General features: G+C 33.5%; 1 protein-coding gene across 1 annotated transcript; it reads right to left on the bottom strand.

The window, feature by feature from the left end:
* Positions 1-1699: 1699 nt before the first annotated feature.
* Positions 1700-22631, bottom strand: LOC132754356 (C-type lectin domain family 4 member D-like). The gene is made up of 4 exons (XM_060744971.1): positions 22327-22631; positions 14053-14096; positions 5972-6059; positions 1700-5162 (listed from the first exon to the last, which is right to left on the bottom strand). The coding sequence occupies exons 1-4, from the start codon at positions 22511-22513 to the stop codon at positions 4936-4938; spliced, it is 546 nt and encodes a 181-aa protein (XP_060600954.1). The 5' UTR covers positions 22514-22631; the 3' UTR covers positions 1700-4935.
* Between the last annotated feature and the right edge of the window lie 1245 nt (positions 22632-23876).

The raw sequence follows: 23876 nt of genomic DNA, 5'->3' as shown, positions 1-23876 counted from the left end.
TATTGTTTTTTAGAAATACAAATTATATCATTTCTGAGGCATAATGAGCCTATAAAATGGTATAATATGATTAAGAAAAAATCGTAAATATGTATTGAAAAGATTTTCCATTGACGTAAAATATTGGATGCTTCTTTCAAATTAAAGTTTACTTATTGAAATTTTACATTTTGTTTAGTTTTAAATGCCTGTCAGAAGCCTTTCACTTCTTTCTTAAGCTTCCCTTTTTTCGTCCTGTCTTCCAGGTTTTCCAACATTTTTTCAGTTGTTTTGCTACTCTGTAATAACTTAAAACTATTGAATTATCTTTCAATTTCTCCCCATGCTTTTGTTTTATCAAACGGAGATTTAAAATCATATTTGTTTTGTTTTCTTTTATATTAAAGGCACATTATGTCCCAGAAACGAATAAATTGTTCGTTCTTTTGAAATGACAAACACGAGTTTTATTATGTTTAAATAATGGGAGTTAGGAGTTTGTATCTCCTATATAGGACTTTATGACTTTATAAGAAATACATACAGAATGCTTTGCAAATCTCAACATTACGGACCGGTATATCGGCGATGGAACAAGATACTTAATCCCCCGCCGAAATTTCAAATCTGAAATATTGAGGACACTTCACCTTTGGTTTATACAGAATTTATTTCAGTTCGATTGTGTAGGAAGCTATAAGCTTATAGACACACTTTCGAATCCGTTTCTTGAACCAACTAGTACTGAGAAATGAGTGTAAAGTTTCTTGATCAGGGTAACTACGGCTTGCCCCTGACGGGGTTTAACTCATGCGGCTAGCGATCATTAGATGACAAGTCCGACGCGTTAACCACTTGGTCATGCCGCCACACTTCACCCTCAGGTTTCTGGAGTGTGAAGTGTCTTTGTAAGCATCTATCCCGAAAAATTGCTTCACAGCACAGCTCTTCCAAAAATTTACTCGGCAACAAGCATTTACGTGTCTAAGATATTAATACACGTACATCAAAATTTTAAAAGGCTTTAAAGATAACATTTTCCATACGAACTAGCTGAATTAAACGAGCAATTTTCCATTTTCAACCGTTTCGAAAAATTTAATCTTTATAGGGGCGGGGATGTGAAGTGTCATTTTCCAGCTCCGAAAAAATGCGTTTTGCGGAGCAATATGCATGCATAAGTTTAAAAGTGAACAAAGCTTCACCCATGAATTTTTGTATAATCAACATAACTAACGTACTTAATACAGAATCATCATTTAAAAGATGAATTGATCATTTGTAGAGTATAACATCTTTAGTAAGTTCAATTTTCGGAACTAGTTGTATTGCTCAAAATAATTCAGATTATTGAGTTCTGGTTATTTCACTCAAGATCATCTCTGGCTACAGAATAAGGGTATTTACTAAAGCGGCTTGCCACAATTACAATTTGACACATATAATTTATTTTCCTACATAATATACTATCCTAGGTTATACTCTAGCATATATTTGTAACATTTTAGTCGCACTCTGTGCTTTCAGCACTTTGATATGTATCCTACGTAGGAGTTAAAAATAAAACGGCGGGGTCGCGGAACTAAAGACATATGTTTTTTGTGACAAAAACCCTTTTAGTTAGAATGCATTGGTAATTAGAATTACAAATCTATAAAACAATGATAATTGGAATTTCAAATTTATTAAGTAATAATAATTGGAATTACAAATCTATAAAGCATTGGTAATTAGAATAAAATATCTATAAATCATTGAAAATTAGAATGAGCATTGATAATAAGAATTGCAAATCTATAAAGCATTGATAATCAGATTAACATGTCTGTAAAACCTTGATAATTACAATAACAAATCTCTAAAGCGTTGATAATAAGAATTACAAATCTATAACGCATTGATAATTACAATAACAGATTTATACAGCATTGGAAATTACAATAATAGATCTATAAAGCATTGATAATTAGAATAACTATAAAGTATTGATAATTAGGATAACAAATCTAAAAAGAATCGATATTAGAATAACAGATCTATAAAGCATTGATAATTAGAATAACTTATCTATAAAGAATTGATAATGTGAATAACAAATCTATAAAACATTTATAATTTCAATAACAGATCTAGAAAGCATTGGTAAGTAGAATTACTGATCTATAAAGCATTGTAGTTATGTATAGGATTAAATCCTGATATTAATTCAGTTTGTATGAAAATTGAAATGACCATTAAATGTGCTATTTATATGAAAAGTTTTCTATGTTTTGTTTGCTATACCTCTTGCAAAACAAATTTGTAAGGTTGGTGAGGCAGGGTTGGATGGTAAAACTGGTTTTTGGGTGTCTGTAGACACACTTATTATGTGTGCTTCTCAGAAACCTCCACATATTTTGATAAAAAAGTGACCGGTCTTAATAAGCATGAAATCTACTTGCACATGTCTAAATTTGACATAGACCTTTAAATGACATTGACCTACAAGGTCAAATCCTTTAATTTTGCTAAAAATGTTGTAAATTGGTAAAAATTAGATGAATTGTAGGCTACACTTTAGAATCTGTCCGCAGCAATTCTTGACAGTATGATTTTACCCATGTATTGAATACTATCAGATTATTTCTACAAAATCACTCAGATTACTTCTTGGGTTATAGGTTATGGGGTTATGTGGCTAGGGTTTGGATTTTATAGCACGGATTGTCCTGTGGACAGATTCTTAAAGTGCTCCTAATTGTATTTATTCATTGACAAAATAACCCTTTGGAAAATGCCTTTTAGACCGTTAAACTTAATCTGACCTTTATATGACAATAACCTTTATGATAAATTATTGCATTAGCCTTAACTATTATTTATTGATTTGATGCATACAACACTGATGTCAGATCTGTCATGAAGAATAATTATTTGGACCATCAATAATTTAATAGATTTTTTTATCTGTAAATTAAGACTTTGTGTTAAAATTTGAAATCGAAGCTTTAGAATGATATGGGCTTAATTTATCAAGCTTATGTTTGGGCCAATGATTTCGGAAATGTTCTATGTGATACTACTTTCGTAATAAGATAACCTTTTCCGAATCCCCATATTTTATTTGTCATCGTGTAAATAGACTGTATGCATGTGCATGCATTTAAAATTCAGTTTCACTTTTAATGTGATGTTGTTGTCAATTCATCTAATACGCATTAGTTGTTCTGAATTGGAGGATTGTAAATATTTTATTTGCTCGTATCAACACGTCTAGGTTTTCATAATACATTTAATCATATAATCAGAAACCATAGTCTTTTTTAACACTGTTATTTTCCTACTGAAAAGGCATCATCCATCAAAAACATATCTCAATGTCTGTTTGAAAAGTCTAATTAGTTGGACAATCGATTATACCGCCCCGGTTATTCGTGCATGCAAGTAAAATACGGATTTGGACTGATGTTTTGGTGACAAACATAAATTAAGCAATGGTTTTAATGGGAATCAAGTGCATGTTTTTTATCGGACTTGTAGAAACGTGTATAATAAAATGTGCACCCAAAAATAAACCAGAAGTAATGTTCAAAGAAAAACTTTCATTTAACGCTTTTGCATGTGTTAAGGACTGAGATTTTCCTGGAAACTATATAGACGTGTTTGAAACCCTTGATTTTTTTTTTAGATATCAACTAGAATTTTAAACCCTATCTTGCAAGTATTTAGCCTGAATTTTGTTGTAAAATATGTAGACACTTGTATATTATAGGGACTCAACTAAGTTTTTTTACAAGATGGGATTGGCATTTTTTTATTTCATTTGATGTACGTCTAGACACATAACTTGTGTTCATTCGTTCACTCCGTTTTTCCAGAATGACTATTTTTCTTGTTAAGGGATGACCCAAAATTGATAAGCATTGTCAAAGAATATACAGTGTAGTTACTGAATGATATCGTCAATTTAGATAACTTTATTTATTGAATAAGTTGTACATTACAAACATTTCACAACAAAGAAGTTCAGATTGGATTTGAAAGCAAGTAAAACAATACTTATATCATTTCCTCTCCAGATATCGTCAATTTAATTATTGAGGAGACAAAAACAGTAAATTTAAGAGTGTTTTAATCCGGACACTGTATTTCATCTGGGTATATTTTACATAACCCGGACTTCACAAGACACTGGATCCACCTTATTAAGATCTAATGGAGACCAAGTATAACCAATTACATTGTAATTAAGGTACATGTACTCTAACATTTAACCATTTTATAACACGTCTTCTCGAATATTTGCACTTTAATTATGTAATGGTTTTACATGAATCACAATATAAAATACATTTTTGTTCTTTCTGTCCGAACTTGTCACTATAAATAGTACGTAAAGTGAATGGAGCAAACTTACAGGTACTAAAGAATATGATTAAAAAAACCAACAACACAAATTCAATATAGCTGCATCAATCTGCAAGAACACTTTTTTTAGTTATCGTACATTTGTAACAAGAAGTATCTTTAAAAAAACTGGTAAAACTGCTTTTATATGGTCTATTTCGGTATGCACATATTTTTTCTGGGATCGTGGACATTATTCAATTTTGTAGTCTCCTCATTTTAGAATGTCATTCATTTATAACTCGGTAAATTCATATGTTGAATAAGATATTCACGAGTTAATAACTGATTTTTTTAAAGCAGTGTTAAATATTTTTTGGGAGGAAGTTCACAGATTTCAAATATCCGAGACATTTAACTAGAAAGTTTGTTTCTGATACTCCTTTAGAGTACTCTATAATTTGGACATGTATATATATGTTTCAGAAAGACCTTTTAGATAATTACACTAATTATAGAATGGACAATGAGATTCCTGGATTTTAAAATCCTTTGGATATTTAGTTCTTCTCTGTAAAATTGTACAGGCAGTCAAACCGATATCAGACGGACTTCGTCCAAAAAAAAAAACTAGTCAAATTCACACAAGCTCCGGAAAACGTTATGGCAACCATAATCGTGCCAAGACCATGCATTCTCCGAACTCAGCAGCACTACGCACTTCTCGTTTGGGTCGTCCCATGGTTGAAATGGTCCCCATTTCACGAAATAGTCAGAGATTGGTGTACCATCTTCCCAGTAAAATATTCCTCCACTTGTGTTGCGCGATGCTCCTATCCAGGTGGAACTATTATAGTCTGAAACGATAAAAATTTACATTTTTAAAATCTATATTAAAAAATTATTAGGTGTTTTAAGAAAAGGCATATTATGCCTTAGAAACGAACAAATTCTTACCTCCTTAGAAAGGGCAAACATGAATGTTTTAATAATGGTTTTGGAGCATGTAAGATGTTTGTTACCTAAAAGAAATAGCGCTAAATGTTAAAACATTTGTAATAAAAGAAGTAAAATGTAAACAAATTATTTTGACATCCATACAAAATGCTAAATTCCTATAACTATTCTAATTAGCAAAATACAACAGAAGAAAATGTTCGTTCAGGTAATTGACCAACGAGTAACAGGTTAAAAACTATAAAAAGTACAAAGCCTTTGAGAAATAAAAATGGTATAATTTCTGGGGCATAATGGGCTTTTAGGTTACAGCCAAAACATCACAAAATACCGATGTTTAATGCAGAACTGGAGAACGTTGTTCGGAAAGATTACTTGAATTTAATGCGTTAATTAGTTATTATTTCTTCCATATAACTGATCTTTTACGCATGGTTGTATGATTTGAAAGCCACTCCATGCTTACTCCCAGGCAAGCTCTTTTGGTGGATCCATTCACACTCTCTAGGGTAGCTGAATGGTTTCATTACTGAAGAGATTCAATGTCTAAAGTGAAATACGAGCCCATATTGGAAATGAGCAAATGACTCACGGCCTGTGACCCTGACCATTGGTTCACGTGTGTTAAAATGTGGAGCCAAGATATTAAAACTTTAACTGGTCAATTACATGAATAATAAAAACATGCATGATATTAAAAAGAACTTACCACTGTCGAACACTTGATCCTCTATATATATTTCTTCCTCTTCTGATGTTATGTCTGCTAAATGTCCACCTAAAGTCTGACAGTGTAACTAGAAAATAATACCATACAAGTCATTACCAGCATTAAATTTTGATTAATTATTGTCGTCAATGCTAAATAAATACAATAATTATAAACATATCCATCAAATCAATTTATAAAAAGAAAAAAACAATCAGCCGATTTTGAGATAAGAGAAATGACATAATGACTAGGAACAATTGATTATGACTGTAGTCAACTCAGTAGAACAGATAAAAACACACTTGTATGCTCGATTCATGTAATCATTTCAGACCGGAAAAATACGACAGTTTATAAAGTTTACACTTTAATGGACTATCTAAATAATTATGAACAATTGTGTTATGTACACGGTGTGTGTGTGATTCAATGAATTAGTGTTATTATAAGATCTTAATCTAGACATGTCGTCGCCTAACTCTTAAAGTGTCCTATGTCCATTTTTGCAAAATTTGAGATAAATGTACCATTCTTTTTACCTTACATTGCTCTATCTTTTAAGCTTTGGGTTCAAGGTTATGATGACCTAGGAACGCAGTTATCGAGTATGAACTTTGCTCTATGTCCACATTTCGCATGATTGTTTTATTCTTATAGTAGGGTATGTACGTTACTTAGGACAATTTTATAGTGAAACCTGAAATAAGCCAATCAAAACACAAACTGATGGTCAGGTGACCTTGGTCGTTTTCGCGATAATAGTGCGCTAAGTCAAAACTTCCGGTAGAGAATTTTCTTGTCAATATTTTTTGTAATGCCATTGATTGTGTTTCCAAGCAAGATAAAGTAATAATATGTGAGTATATTAAACTAAAATCTCCGAATGTGTAACTGCAATTTGCTTTTTTAATGTCGAATGCACTGTAATCTCAGAATTTTAAGAAGTTTTGCAAAACCTAGTAAATATAATTCGGATAAACAATATTTCGGATACATAAATTAGTAAATTAAAGTTAAACTTTACCTTTTCATTTTTATCGTGAGCTATGCTAAAATCATTGATATTATAATCTACTTAAATTTAAATTTCATTATAGTTAACCTCGTGGTGTTGCCCGACGCGTCCTTATAACACATTTTGGGCTATATCGGCATTCAAGATCTGTTGACAAAAGTGAACAAAGTTTGTAGAAAATTTAACGATTTGATAAGCAATTGTCAAGACTTTGGTGTGATTTTGAGATTGATTATCCTATTGTGTCACTGCTCTCTGGACAAAAGTTGGATATAATGTTAAATGATATGAACAAGTCGCTGGACGAGGATCTAATGAACTTGCTAGTGCCGTAACTGTTATTTAGAAAAACGCTTTGAAGGCTCATTGCTCATTGTTAAGAAAATAACGTTGTGGTCTGATAGTTGTGTACCACAAAACCGGAACAGCATGATGACCAACCTGCTTTATAACTATTTCAACAAAATTATCCTGAAGTGGTTGAAATTGTTCAGAAATTTTGTACTCGTGGACATTCCAGTCTTCAGGAAATTGATAACATTCACTCACATACAGAGAAAAAGCTGAAAGTTTCTGAAATTTACACTCCTCGAAGTCTAATTAGAAAACATAATCAAGTCCGTCCGGATAAAACCGTAATTATACAACTAAAAATGACGTGATTTTTGACTATCAAACGGTTGCAGAGAAATTCACATTAAACTCTGTCCCATTAATAAGAGTTAAAGCATTGAAATATGTGAACGGATTGCCGTTTCAAGTGTTTTTAAAGAGTCATTTGATGTCCAGTACACAGAGGCGACAATGCTAAGGACAACAAATTATCTTTTAAAGCAGACCTACTTCCTTTGCCTAAAATTCTAAAATGTGGAAAGGGTTTGTCTGATGACAAGAAAAAAGATACAGAAACCATGCTACGATTTATACCGACAGTGGATCGCATGTTCATGAATAGTCTGTGCAAAATATAAACCTTTATAAGTGCAAGTGCTATAGTATTACGTAAACAGACATCATAGGAATTTGATCATGGTATTATTCTATAACACAATTTATCAAATACTCATCTACATCTACAGGTGATTAATATTATGTTTGAGAAATTTACTAAACTCAATGTTATGAAGAGACATTGGAATATATTTTCTTTTTTGATGTTGTACTTTGGAATCATGTTATTGATGCATTTATGTTTAAAACTGCAAGCCACATGAATAGCTGATTTACGTTTAATATTAATGACTACTACATGGCAGATTTAATGAAGTACCTTGGCAACAGGTTTTCTTACATTGTTAAAGAAAGTAAATAACAATTTAATAATGTTAACCTTAGTCCATTGAAAAAATGTTAGATAATACTATATTTGTATTTGTCTATAATTAAGATATGTTTCTTTGTTACGCAACTTACGATCAGTACGTATTTATGTTTAAGATATCAATTTCTTTTTGTCATGACAAGAAGTCATATTTATAAATGATACAAAAGTTATGATAAACAGTTATAAATTGTTTATCTTGTTGTGACTAAATATCTGGGGACCAATATCATAAAGGCGTAACACTTTAAGTTTGATGCATTACGTTACGTTTAGGTCGGTTTTCTGAATTTATTTTCCCATAACTTATACAGCAAGTTTTATACTATTATACAAAGAAACATCCAGTCGCTCATTTGCGTTGAAAAATTATTGCGACGGCTTGTAATGATTTACAATAAAATCTAATTGCACATACGGACAAGCATAATAAGTGCATTTTAAATGTTAAAACAGCCTGTGTATGTAATAATTTCTACCATTAAAGTATCGTATCTCTGGCTCCTTCGTTTAATTTTGGCATTACTTTGCTCTATCTCCAATGACGCACTTTTAGAGTGACTTTTTAAGAAATATTTTGACCTTTTGCTCTATCTCAAATTTGTTGTTTTTTTCATATTTACTCTCAGTCTTTCTCCAGAAAGAAAAATAAACACTTTTTTTGCGCATTAAAATCCTAAGTATAGATGTGTGAAAATTTTCAATTCAGTGGGGTCACGTGGAAAAAAATATTAAGATGCAAAATGTTTAAAGTCGTTTTTCTCAAAATAGCATTTTGGCAGTTAGGACATTTTAAGAGTAAGCCGACGATGTAGTTGAGTTTACTTTGCTAGACAAGTAACCCGTATGATAGTATGCATGCAGGCAATAAAACCAGCAAAATATGAACATATACAGAAAGAAAGAAACGTTTCGTGTTTCAAACGCATGACTTACTCCACTTTAATCTAATGATTTGATTCATTTAACTGGAGATGAAAGTTCGCGTAAATAAAGCGTTTACATAAATAATAAATTGAATTGTGTCCCGATCAATTCTCTTGTGTCCCGGCCGTTTGTTTGTTATAACCAGTTGCATATTATATGCTAGCCTGGGTTCCAGTCTGTCGATTTTTTATGTGCTTCTGTTCGGCAAATCGACGTTGATACTATCAAAACCAGAGATGTTGTGCGTTATCTATGACGATCGAGTATGAAATAGCGCGTGTTTTATAAATAAGCAAAAAATATCAACGCCTGAATCCCAGGCTAATTATATGCCTTTGTTTACTGAAACTGCAATGAACATTTACCTACAAAGATACGTTTTTCATTGCCACTCGCAAAACCCCAAAGAGCATTTTTAATTTTAATAGAATTACTAGTATTTTGATAAAATGATTTTTAAATAAGAGAAGAATACCATGCATTTGAAGTCCATCACAAAAAAAACAATACTCGTGTTAATACAAATCTTTATTGTTTAATTTTCAATGTTTGAGCAATTTAATACAACTTTCCCCTTAACACATGCACATTTAGTGACGACTAAATAAAACAAGGTACTCTGAAAGGCAGCTAAATCCCCTTCTGCAGCTGAAATGATCTTGACTTTTAGCCAACCATAACATTGATGTATACCATGCACATTATAAGCAAGTAATTATTTGTGCCAAGTTATTTGAAGTTATTATTATTATTATTATATACCACATTTCTATAGCACTCTTTTCATAAATAATAAATGTTCAAGGGTGCTTTACATAAATCCGATAAAACACAATCATATATATATATATAAGACATAATGTACAACATTAATTAAGTAAACCTATTAAACAATAATGATAATCTAAAACCAGTAAAGGATGGTAAGAAATACAGACACATTTAGTTTAAAATCAAGGCTCAATTAAAATTATCACTGATAATATAGCAAAAGTAGTACATGTATGATGATTTATGAACTAACGTCAATAGAACTTTATGAAATAATGTATTTTGAGAGCTCTCTTAAAACATGGCAAGGTATTACAATCTCTAATGTCAGGTGGTAACGCGTTCCATAATTTCGCTGTGGCTGTCTGGAAGCACCTGTCACCATATCGTACTGTCCGAGATTTAGGCACAACTAATGTCATTGAGTTATTCTGGGACCTCAGATTTCTGACTGGGATGTACACGTCTATCATGTCTTTTATATAGGCTGGTGATTGATCGATGAGGGATTTATATGTATAAGTCAAAATTTTATATTCGACCCGATACTCTACCGGAAGCCAGTGAAGTTCACGTAAGATAGGTGTTATGTGGTCATATTTGAGTGTTTTGGTCACAATTCTAGCTGCTGTATTTTGAACATGTTGTAACTTGGTCATTGACTGCTTAGAGACTCCATATAACAGTGCATTACAGTAGTCTAACCTAGAAGTAACAAGTGAATTTACTAGAGATTTGGTTGCTTTAACAGTAAGATAGGGTCTGATGTGACCGATTTGTCTTAATTGTGCATAACAGTTCCTACAGACATTATTTACATGTTGTTCCATCCTCATGTTCGAGTCAAGAAATGCACCAAGATTGCGCACACTAGATGATTGGCTAATTCTCGAACCGTCGACTGTTACTGTAACATCTGAAACAGGTTGTGCGTTATGTTCAGATGAGAAGATGATCAACTCTGTTTTGTCGCCGTTTAGCTTCAGCATGTTGGCATTCATCCAACTTACAATATCTTCAAGACATCTTTCAATACGGTTTATATTCTCCTGAATTGAAATATTAGTCACTGGTCTGAAGGATAGATAGAGTTGTGAGTCATCTGCGAAGAAATGGATGTTTAGATCATGTTTACGGAAGTCTTCCATAAAGTAAAAAAGTTATGGAAAACATTTAACCTTGACCTTGCGGATAGCAACCTGGAAGTTGGGTTCTGCACATCATGTCATTATAGTGATCATTTCTGCCAAATAGTCTTAAAAACATTACAAAGGTTTAAATGTTATGAATAATCATGAAATGTAGACTTTTTAACAATTGACCTTGACCTTGGAGGTAGCAACCCAATTATTGCGCTCCGCACAACGTCTCATAATGGTGATCACTTGTGCCAAGTAATAAAAAAATTCAATAGTTTAAAAGTTATGGAGCGGACACGAAAGTGTTACAGACAGACTGACAGACGGACGGACAGGCAGACGGACTGACAGTCGGAGGCCATTCCTACAATCCTCTCCCTCACCGCTATGCGAAAGGGGATAAAAAATCTTATTTTTTAACAAATAGATACGTATATACGTTTATCACATAAACCGCGCGCGCGGAGTGTAATAATACCATTAAATAAAAACGATATTACACTAGTGTAATAACACTTTGAAGTGACGTCAGTTGCGCTATATAGAAACATAGCGCTTAAGCACGCTAATGTTAGCGTTACACTGTTCTTATTTTATATATGTGATAAATAGAATATCATGGAATATTATATTCGTGTAGAATCAATACTAAATTTATTTAACTACACTCATTCAATATCCTCTATGTATGCTATTTAAATGCAATGCTACACCCAAGTTATAAGTATATAACGGTGATTTAAAACATACAGTATAGCAAAAGCAGTCTTGCAAAGTACACTTTTATTTAAGTATCCATATTGGCATTGGTATTATAATATAAACAAATATATTTCTTCTTTTTTGATGTCAGTGTCAGCTGACCTTAAAATAATACACATTTTTAGGATACCACCAATGAAGGCTTTATTATGGGTTTTTTATCGGCCCAATGAATATAAGTGATAAATATAACCGTGACGTACATTTTACAGAACGAGCATGACACCAACAGACTATTTTTAGATTTATATTTTGAACAATTGATTTTTCTCTACAAAACTCCTTTTATTGTTTAAGAATTGTACACAATACTTTCCCATATCTCCTACCACTATTTTTTTTAGTTTACTGACCCATCAGAGCAGAAACATTAAACAAACCGAAGCGGAGATACTTTGAGGACTATTTCTTTCTTTCTTTTTTGTAGAACGCGGTAGATAAAACGTATACAAATTGTACACAAATTATGATAAATATACTATTTTGCAGTGTTTTGTAGCACTTTTGTTTGATCTTGGCGCCATTTCCTTGACAATATTTTGACATTTTGACGTAACGGTTTAAAGAAAAATATCCCGTTCTGTCAGTCATTTACTTGATAACTTTTGGTGCCCATTTTAGATATGACGGGAATGAAATAAAATGCAGTAATTTTTTTCTAAAGAACTATAAATATACTCTATTGCAATGTTCTGGTTAAATATCAAGTTTTTTCGATCGGAAATATAAATAGTTATTTTTACACATACATTATTAAGCTTATCAACAAACTTAAGGTTTTTTTGTGTAAGCTCCGTAACAACCGTTCGCCAGAGGCTTTTTTAAATGGGAAATCTTACATACTTCTTTAGAAAGAGCAAACATGAATTTTATCATTTTAAAATAATGGTATCAGAGAATGTAAGATGCTCGTTACCTGAATAAAGTAGCGAAATAAATGTGAAATTATTTGTCATAAAGTAGTCAAAACAATGTAGTATTAGACTTCTATATTAAATACTAATTCACTATAACTGTACTCATCCTTGCCAAAAAGCAACAGATGAAAACGATGGTTCAGGTAATTGGCCAATGCGTATTTTTTGGATATTATAGAAGATCTTCAAAATAAAAAAGCTTTTAAGAAAACCAAATAAAAGCATAATGAGTTTTTATTTTTAACCCTCCGGGGGATCGATACCCCACAATCCCTTCTATATCCCCAGTGAGAATTTTACATTATTCTGAAGCTCCGCTCTTAATATGCGACTTCTAAAATAGTTTATATTTTTAGTACTGCCTGTGCGGACTTCTACTTAAAGCCGCATCTACATCTAGTCAAGTTTCTTATATGTTACATTTAGCTAAATAAATGGCTCTTTTAACATATTATCAGACACATTTTTTACTGAAATGTCTTTCTAACATTTTCCAGAATTTATACTTTTGTCTATGCTAACTCTATCATATTTCTATAAAATGTGTAAATATAAAAACGGGAAAATGATGCAATTAACTAAAAACAATGGAGTTAATGAAAGGTGTACATTCTTTTAAAATAAATGGAAAAAATGGGAAAAATATATTTTGAGCTTTATAATTGATACAAATTCTATAATTGATGAAAGTTCTTCACTTACTGATCAAGACCATTTAAATCCCTATTGATTCTACTATAATTCAGGACACATGTTTTGCGTCTATTTAATACCTTGAAGTTTGTTTACCATTGGATTTGACTACAATATATTATTTAAAACATAATGAAAAATAATTTGTATGACCCCAAAGTGCTGTCGTTTATCTGATGTAAAATAATGCGTATGAACCTGTTTAACGCACTTTGGGGTCGAAATTGGACCCCAGAGTGCGTATCGCACTCTGGGGTTGGACCCCAAAGTGCGTTTGACCCCAAAGTGCGGTATTACACAGTCGCCTAGACACTTCATGTTTTGTGGCCCGATTTTCAAGAATGACCTTAAGGCCCATTTCTAAATTACCTAAAAAAAATAAAGAGACAATGGGAGCTAGCTACTTTCTTGTAAAAAGGGCCGAAACTGAATAATCCAAATCTGAAGTCAGTCAGACATGGTTGAAATCGTTCAACAAGCGAACATAATTTAGTAATCGTTTAAGAATACAAAGTTAGAGAAGTTATGCTTACACTTGCATTGCCCCGTGTTTTCCCTTCAGTGACTAGCAAGTACCCTGAAATAAAATATACACGTACATATGAAACATTCCTGTGTGGGTGTGTCGGATCGTATATGTCACGGACCGAATAATGGCACACGTGTGACATGTTCGGTTCCAATCTGTCAGACGTGTGACATATTCGGTCAAATATGGCACACTCTTGAGCCAAATATGGAACATTAAATGTGCCTTATTCGGTTGGATTGAGTTTTTCTATGCTCACCAAAACGTATTTGTCACTCATCAAAAATGAACATAAAAATGAAAATACGAACGTATACGTCACATGAGCATTTTCTTTACTTAAATAAATCCGTTTTGCACAATACTGTTTATTTTAAAAATACCTAATGACGGAATCGTAAATACCACAACCGCCATCTTCATCACAATCATCAGCAGCAGCATTATCATTATCATCATCACAAGTGTTTAATAAACAAACATTTCACAGAATATTTTAAAAGCGTATAATAAACAAATATTTCATCGAATTTTTAAAAAAATACAAAATAAACAAATATACACCAAATAAGCGCAAAACATATTTTGTGAGTATCGTACTTCAATATCCCTGTAAACAAGAGCATTCGTCTTGCATAAAAATGCTGTTTTTTTTTATTTCTAGCTGCCTGACCAAAAAAAAAAGAGTCAAGGGCCCTTAACAAATCTACAAGCTATTTGTTTAAACACATTTATTTATGCTCGGTTGCGAAACATGTTTTTGCAACTTATATTAATCACTTTTGAGACCGCTTCCTGGAACAAAACAGTACTGGTATCAAATTAGGAAGCATAGGCATGACCTGAGCAAGGCTCGAACCCACAATCCTTGGGCAAACATCTTAACCATTTGATCACCACTACCCTATGGAGGGCGTTCGTTGCCAATATTCCAGATATGTAAAGTGTTCCTTTTGAAATCTACTTTTGAAAATGCGAACATGTTTGTCTAGCTTTTTTAATTGTATTCGTGCACAGCAAATGATATGCCTCTTAATCCAATCTTTTAATTGAAGGCACCCTCTTTTAAATAACACGTTTACACGTAGATCTTAACAACCGACTAAACATGGAAAACAACAACAAATTTACAAGTTCGTATCTTCCATTGCATACAATACATAAGCACGTTTGCACACTTATCTGATATCTATCTGTACCTGTGATATATTTATAAAAGAAATGAAAAACTCGAATACAGAAAATAGAGTTTAAGAAAACGTGTTTCCATTTGTAGAATACAACAGTACGTTAAAACAGTAGCATGTTTATCAATATGACAAAAGTAGATTCACAAAGTTAAACGATTTTAAGTCATGCATGACGCTCCCTCATCTCTTTTGAGTATTTACGAACTTCTGTTACGGAAATGTACGGACATGTATAAAACCCTCTCTCTCTCTCTCCCGTATTTCTCAATAAAGTGAAGGAAATCACGGCGTCCCTTCTAACTTATATTTAAAATAATAATAATAATAATAATTCTAACTTATATTTTAAAAAAATAATAATAACTAGAACTATCACCAAATGTGATTAATACCCCCACAAGTCTGCTTCGGAAATGAGAATGTTACTAGTAACAGAATACCTTGTAAAAGAATTGAAACATAGAGTTATGGTTGTGGGCAATTAAAGATAATTGTGGTTCATGTATGTTGCATTTCCTTTCAATGTGGTTGGCCATTGATGAAGTTTAATTGAATTAATTTGTAATAAGTCCAGAAAGACAAAGAAAAAGAACAAAGGGCAAACACTCTATAAATACTGAAGATACAGTTATAGTTCTTGTGCACTGCACTTCCTCTTATTGTGCTTGACCATTGTATGAAGTTGTTTTGAATTCCAACCAGTACGTTTTAAGTTATGCTCCGGACAAGGAAAAGTATCAAAGGGCAGTAACTCTGTATTTTGTCAAAATGGAGTTATGGCTCTTGTGCACTGCACTTCCTTTGAATGTCCTTGACAACTGTATGAAGTTGTACTGAATTCCAAACAGTAGTTTTCAAGTTATGCTCTAGACAAGGAAAAGTAACAAAGGGCAATAACTCTGTAATAAGTCAAGATGGAGTTATGGTTCTTGTGCACTGCACTTCCCCTTATTGTGCTTGACCATTGTATGAAGTTATAATGAATTCCAACAATAAGTCTTCAAGTTATGGTCCGGACAAAAGAAAGCAATGGAAAAGTAACAAAGGGCAATAACTCTGTAATTAGTCAAGATGGAGTTATGGTTCTTGTGCACTGCACTTCCCCTTATTGTGCTTGACCATTGTATGAAGTTGTTTTGAATTCCAACCAGTAGTTTCAAAGTCATGCTCTGGACAAGGAAAAGAAACAAAGGGCAGTAACTCTGTAATAAGTCAAAATGGAGTTATGGTTCTTGTGCACTGCACTTCCTCTCAATGTGCTGGACCATTGTATGAAGTTATAATGAATTCCAACAATTATTTCACAAGTTATGGTCCGGACAAAAGAAAGCAATGGAAAAGTAATAAAGGGCAATAACTCTGTAATTACTTTAGATAGAGTTATGGTTCTTATGCCCTGCACTTCCTCTCAATGTGCTTGACCATTGTATGTAGTTATATTGAATTCCAACCATTAGTCTTCAAGTTATGTTCCGGACAAAAAAAGAAGGCAATTGAAAAGCAACAAAGGGCAATAACTCTGTAATTACTTTAGATAGAGTTATGGTTCTTGTGCACTGCACTTCCCCTTATTGTGTTTGACAATTGTATGAAGTTGTTTTGAATTCCAAACAATAGTTTTCAAGTTATGCCACGGACAAGGAAAAGTAACAAAGGGCAATAACTCTGTAATTAGTCAAGATAGAGTTATGTTTCTTACGCACTGCACTTCCTCTCAATGTGCCTGACCATTGTATGTAGTTATATTGAATTCCAACCATTAGTCTTCAAGTTATGCTCCGGACAAGGAAAATGCAACGGACAAAAAAAAAGCAATGGAAAAGCAACAAAGGGCAATAACTCTGTAATTACTTTAGATAGAGTTATGGTTCTTGTGCACTGCACTTCCCCTTATTGTGTTTGACAATTGTATGAAGTTGTTTTGAATTCCAACCAGTAGTTTTCAAGTTATGCCCCGGACAAGGAAAAGTAACAAAGGGCAATAACTCTGTAATTAGTCAAGATAGAGTTTTGGTTCTTGTGCACTGCACTTCCTCTCAATGTGCTTGACCATTGTATGTAGTTATATTGAATTCCAATCATTAGTTTTCAAGTTATGCTCCGGACAAGGAAAATGCAACGGACGTCTGGACCGACCGACCGACCGACCGACCAACCGACCGACCGACCGACCACCGGGTGACTCCTATATACCCCCCCCCAAACTTCGTTTTTGGGGGTATAATAATTTTGGTATCACAAATAAAAATTAATTAGGTAAAAATATTAAAAATTTTCTTTCAAACTTCTCGTTGTTTAGTTTTTTCCCTCTATCTTAAAAAATCACACATATTCGGCAAGAAAATCACGGTGCACCGGGTTTAGACCTCTCCGAAATAGAAGTTCGTAAAAACTCAAAGAGGGGCATGGCGTCATGCATGACTTAAATCGTTTTACTTTGTGAATCTTCTTTTTTCAAATTATTCCATTGTGCGTTTGTTTGTTTGTTTGTTTAATTGCATTATTTGATTGTGAAACTTTGTTAAATAATAACATGTGTATTTACTAAATATGTGAAATATTGTTTAATCACATTAAGATGAGAATTTAATGAACGTAGAATTGTTTGGAGTAACAGGCATCACTGTTCTGAAGTGGTGCGACCGGTAGACCGTTGAGTTGTTGCCGCGCCTACTGATTTGTAGAAATCGGTGATTTAGCGATTTAAATTTTGTATTATTCGTTTAATATTATTATTTGAAGGCAGAAAATTTGCAGATTTACTATTGATAGTATTCTGTTTCTGATATCAAGTTTTGATTCTAACATTGCCTTTCCCTTTAAACTTGTTACGGTGAAATGCTTGTTAAAGTATGTCAAACAACTTCAACGCGTTCAATCGTCATTTCGAAAATGGCCATGATTGTTTTAGGCAAAACATAACTTTTTAAGGAGCAAGTTATAAATGTGGAGTGAACAGAACGCCAATCATACTATCTCCGCTGTAAAATTTCACATCTGGTTTGCAGCGTGAAGAAAATGATTTATGAAAATGTTCAAAAATCGTGTTTTCGTGATTAAAAAGTTTTGATGTTGCTCATATCTAAGTCACAGCGTAAAATAATAAATTTTATTTAGTGGTATAACGCCATTTGTAAAGAATATGTCAAAATCGCGCTTTGTGCGCGTAAGATAGACTTACAAGTTTCATGACCATGCCTCTAGTTCAAATACTGTTGATGCTACACACGACACAAGTTGACTGTTTCCTATTTGACAAAGTCAAGGGCAATAACTCTGGAATGACTGCCTGAATCAACGTTCGACCCCTAACTAAATTATTAATGGGGCAACACCAAAGACGCACGTACTCAGGCACAGGCGTACGGACAATTAAATCGTTTAAATCCAGCCCCTCCGTCCCCTCCCCCTCAGAGCAGGGGCATGAAAAGTCAATACAGTAAAGTTCCGCTATTAAGACCACTTGTGGGTCTAGCAAAAGGTGGTCTTATTATCGAGTCGGTCTCTTTATTGAGACCCTAGGTTATAGCACACTAGTAAGGCACATATACCTTCAATATCAGTGGTTAATACATAAGAATGATAGGCAGACATGTTTGTCACTGTTTTAAACTGTTTTACTGGCAGATAAATGACACATTGTATAAATAACTAATTAAAGCTATTTGATGTATTTTAATTTTACATAAACACCATTAAAACTGGTACATTATTCAAAATGGAAAATATACATTATACATGTGAAAGTCAGAAGTCTCTTTTTATCTCATATCAGTCCTTTTACATATCACTATACATTTCATGTGAGTCATAGACACATCACCTTACTTAAAAAATCTGTCAATTGTTGTTTGTTAAGAGTACCCTAAAGTTTTCACTGAATCCTTTTCGAACAAGTTAACAACATCTGTAAGTTCTTTACTTAAACAGTACATTCTAATGTTTTCAATGGTTTGAATTGCTTCAAACAAAAACAAATTGCTGTTACTCCAGTTATCTATCAATTTGCACCTGTGCCGATTCAACACATCAACCAGCTCCATCTGATTTTCCAATAATTTAATCCACATTAAACGAATAATCGATAGCAATTAAATTGTAAGTGTGCAAATTGCCAAAATTGTAATTCACACATTCTCTTCCGGGTGTCGAAAACCGTTCACAGCTAATGCCGTAAAATATAACGGTCGGTGTTTATCATCTATTTTTATGTATTTTATTTAATTTTTTGTTATTTTTTCATCTTTAAGGTCTCATGACATTTGTAATCGCATTGTGACACTTCCTTTTTAATTTTTGTGGAACTAATTGTACCGGCGTGGTGTGGTTGCAGTGTGGGGCTTCATGGGCCCCATGTTGTGGTTACACCATGTCGCTGCATCACTTCATTTGCGTTTTGGTCAGGAACTTTCATTGTGCGGTTGCATTATGTCTCATTCTAGTCACTCATTTGTAAAGTCATTCATAATTTAAGTATCTCTAGTCTTATTTTTGTATTTATCATGCAAATTATTTTGTCTCAAGCTTTATTTACACATCTGTATTATTTTGTTAATGCTCATTTGTTTGTGAAATTTTACTGTTTATAAAACTGATGCCCATATGGGCCTAGTTGAAATAAAAACTTGAAACTTGAAACACTCGACACGTGGTCGCATTTAGGGGACATTAATCAACAATATTTAACCTGTCGGTTCTTTTGAAAGTGGTCGTAATACGGAATAATAGCGGACCGGTCGTATAATCGGACCTTCCGACCATTGAAATATGCAGAGAAAAAATTGGTTATTTCAAAAACTGCCCGTATTATCGAATTGGTCGTATTTTCGGACCGGTCGTTAAGCGGAACTTTACTGTATTTTATCTTCAAGTCGATAAATATTAATGTCCAAAATATTTCGAACATATTTTCGACAAAGCCAGTCACTGTGTATTGACACAGTGTCGTCTCACTGGTAAAATGATAAACAAGGCGGCATGGTTTTAAACAAATATATTACAAACTTACGATGACGATGATGATGTATCATTGGTGATAATGATGATGATGTTGTTGTTGTTGATGATGATGATGATGTATTATTAACGTTGTTGAAGCTAGGTTAAAACGGTGATGATAATGTTAGTTTACTGTGTAGAATGTGTGACATATACGGTCAGGCATTTACTACCAAATTTCAGAAACGTATATGGCACATAAATTAAAAACATCTGTTATTAATTCGGCCGAATATGTCCCACACGTGTGACATATACGTTCCGTGACATATACGGTCCGACATGGGTATACCGAATTTCCGGAAAATCACCTTAATTATATTGACATGTAAATAGCAAATATGAATTGTTATTCTTATTCTATCTCATTTTTAAAAGCGTATTCTATAGGCATAGACATTTAGCAGAATAAAACTATAAAATAAGATAATGTAAGTTATCATTTGTATATGTGCTGTGAACTTGTTTGAAATAAACTATATTTTAACAAAAAAGCGCATATATGTTTAAACGGAAATGCGCACAACGGAACTACAATTAATGCATGGTTGATTGAAGAAGATATGTTTAAACGAAATTGCGCACAACGGAAATAACAATTTACGCATGGTTGATTGAAGGCAATTTGTTGAAAAGAAAATGCGCACAACGGAAGTTACAATTTACGCATGGTTGATTGAACAAAATATGTTTTTAAGAAAATGCGCACAACGGAAGTTACAGTTAACGCATGGTTGATTAAGAAAAGTTTTCAACCGTTTCTTGAATGAACTAGAAGTGCCACTGTCATGGCGTGAATACCCCCGAATACCACTTTGTCAGAATCAACAGTGGCCATTTAGAAGTAAGGACAACCACTCTGCCAAATCTGAGGTTACTAAGCTAGTGCATTGCTAAGATATGTATTATCCATGCTTCAAATGTGAAAATCATGTTTTTTTAGTCAAGGCCTCTGTGACCTTGACCTTTGACCCAGTGACCTCAAAATCAATAGGGGTCATTTACTAATCATGACTAACCTCCATGCCAAATATGAAGACTGTGGGTCAAAGGAATCTCAAGTTATTGGGCAGACAAGCTTTTTTTAAATCAAGGTCCCTGTGACCTTGCACTTTGACCAAGTGACCTCAAAACCAATAGGAATCTACTAATTATGACTAACCTCCATGCCAAATATGAAGACTGTGGGTTAAAGGAATCTCAAGTTTTTGGGCTGACAAGCTTTTTAAAGTCAAGGCGCCTGTGACCTTTACCGTTGAACCAGTGACCCCAAAATCACTAGGGGCCATCTACTAATCATGACTAACCTCCATGCCAAATATGAAGATGGTGGGCCAAAGGAATCTCAAGTTATTGGGCTGACAAGGAAAAACCGACGGACGGACGGGGAGACGTCCGGATTGCCGGACGGACAAGCTGATTCCAGTATACCCCCCCTTACAACTTCGTTGTGCGGGGGTATAATAATAATAAGAATGAAATCTTCAAAACACGTACAAATGTTTAACAGTCTGGTATGACAGATATGGATTTTAATTAAATCTGCCTGTAATAGCCTGCAAAATGACATATTTATTAAATTATAAATAAATAAATGCATAAATAAATATTAAGTTTTGTTTGTTTTTGGTTTTTACGTCACATCGACACAGTATAGGTCATATCGCGACGTTCCAGCTTTACTGGTGGAGAAAGACCTCAGGTGCCCTTCCGTGCATTATTTCAGGCACGAACGGGCACCTGAGTAGAACCACCGACGTTCCGTAAGCTAGCTGGATAGCTTCCTCACATGAAAGAATCCAAAGTCCCTGTCGGGATTCGAACCCACAGCGGTGAGGGGCAAGTGGTTTGAAGTCAACGACCTTAACCACTCTGCCATGGATGCCCCCAAATAAGTAAGTGTGCACCCCTATAATTAAGTAAGAAATAATTTGGACCAAAAGTCAACGAACAATTTCTAATTCCAATAACCGTTTTTATCACGATACGATGTCAGCATTAACTCAACTTACAGAATACAACTACAAGTTCTAGAAATATCAAACTTATTCTTCCTTACACTAAGTAACTTAAATCTAATAATTACTTACTTTGCTTAAAGTGGTACTTCATTCCATCCAGAGATGGGGCGGATGAATTGGTAAGAAATTTGTGATTGCACCCCACACAGTGCATATTAGCTTCATCGTGGAAAACGCCCAAACACGACGAGCTATCTGCACATGTTATAAGACACTGCTTTTTATTCAACTTATCTTCTTTAAAATCCTTATTCATTGTGGGACAAGTAAACCCTTCCAAATCGGTTTTTTTCGTAAACTTTGTAAACTGTATGTTTTGACTGGCTATAAGTATAACAAAGCCTTCTAAAAGAAACAAACAGATATTTAAGCAATATTTCTTCATGTTGCCTTTGCACAAACTATCAAGTTATTACCGGCAAAGCAATGTGAATGTGTTTAGTCTTTCAGTTCATAAAATTTGACAAGAGGGTCATGATGGCACTGAATCTTTCACCTGAGATACATTGCTAGAAAGGATAAAGCCAGTAATGAAGACATATTGGGTTTGTCTTTTTTTCTCCTGACTACATAATTGTAAAATAAGTGATCCCCATTGAGTTGTCATTTTTAACCAAAGGGGCATGACATAAACAACATTTGTAGCTGTCTACTTGGCAATGCTACATGTTAAATTTCTAAGGTCTTGGAAGTGTTTTTTTTTCACAAAAGAAGACTTAAAGGTAATTCCCTAAACAAGTCAAAATGAATTAAGTAACACCGGGACAGGGCCAATTTTGACCCAAGGGGCATGATTTATATAGCCTTAGTAGAACACCACAAAGTGATTCTACAAGCAAAATATCTGATATTGGCATTGCCATTTCAAATAAGAAAATTTTCAGACAGTTTTACTTTACAAGTCTATGTAAAATAAGTTACACCCAGAACGCGTCAAATTTTGACCCCAGGGGCATTACTAATACAATCTTTGTAGAGATCCACTAGGCAATGCTACTTTCTAAATATCTAAGCTATTGACATTGTATTTTCAAAAAGAAGACTTACAAGTATTTCCTTTACAAGTCTATTTTAACTAAGAGACCTCCAGAGCGGGACCAATTTAACCGAAAGGGCATGATTAATATAACTTTTGTACAGGAACACAAGGTGATGATTCATGTAAAATATCTAAGCTCTTGGAATTTTCATTCAGAGAGAAGATATTTGAGACAATTTATTTATTATACAAGTCTTTGCAAAAATGTGACCCTAAGGCGGGGCCATTTTTTACCCCAGGGGCAAGATCTTTATTGTACATGACCATAAGGTGATGCTACATGCCAAACATCTATATTCTTGGCATTGTAGTTTCTGAGAGGACCAACTAATGATCATTCCTGTAAGTAAAGTTTGACAAAATTCCATCAAGTGGTTGTGGACAACGACGGACAACGAACGACGGACACAGTACCAACCAAAAAGCTCACTTCTGAGATCTTTGTGCTCAGGTGAGCTAATAAAACGCCCCATATATGCAAAGTGCTTGACTAAATGCAGAGATAATTGTTATCATTCTATAATGAAATACGAGCTCGTATTTGTTTTATTATTAGTTTCATAATTTCATATGAATATTT

This window comes from Ruditapes philippinarum, unplaced genomic scaffold (genome assembly GCF_026571515.1).
Source record: "Ruditapes philippinarum isolate M1 unplaced genomic scaffold, ASM2657151v2 ctg3136_1_1_1_1, whole genome shotgun sequence".
NCBI lineage: Eukaryota > Metazoa > Mollusca > Bivalvia > Venerida > Veneridae > Ruditapes > Ruditapes philippinarum.
Note: the sequence above shows the minus strand (reverse complement) of the source record. Positions and strands in the feature narration are given on the sequence as shown.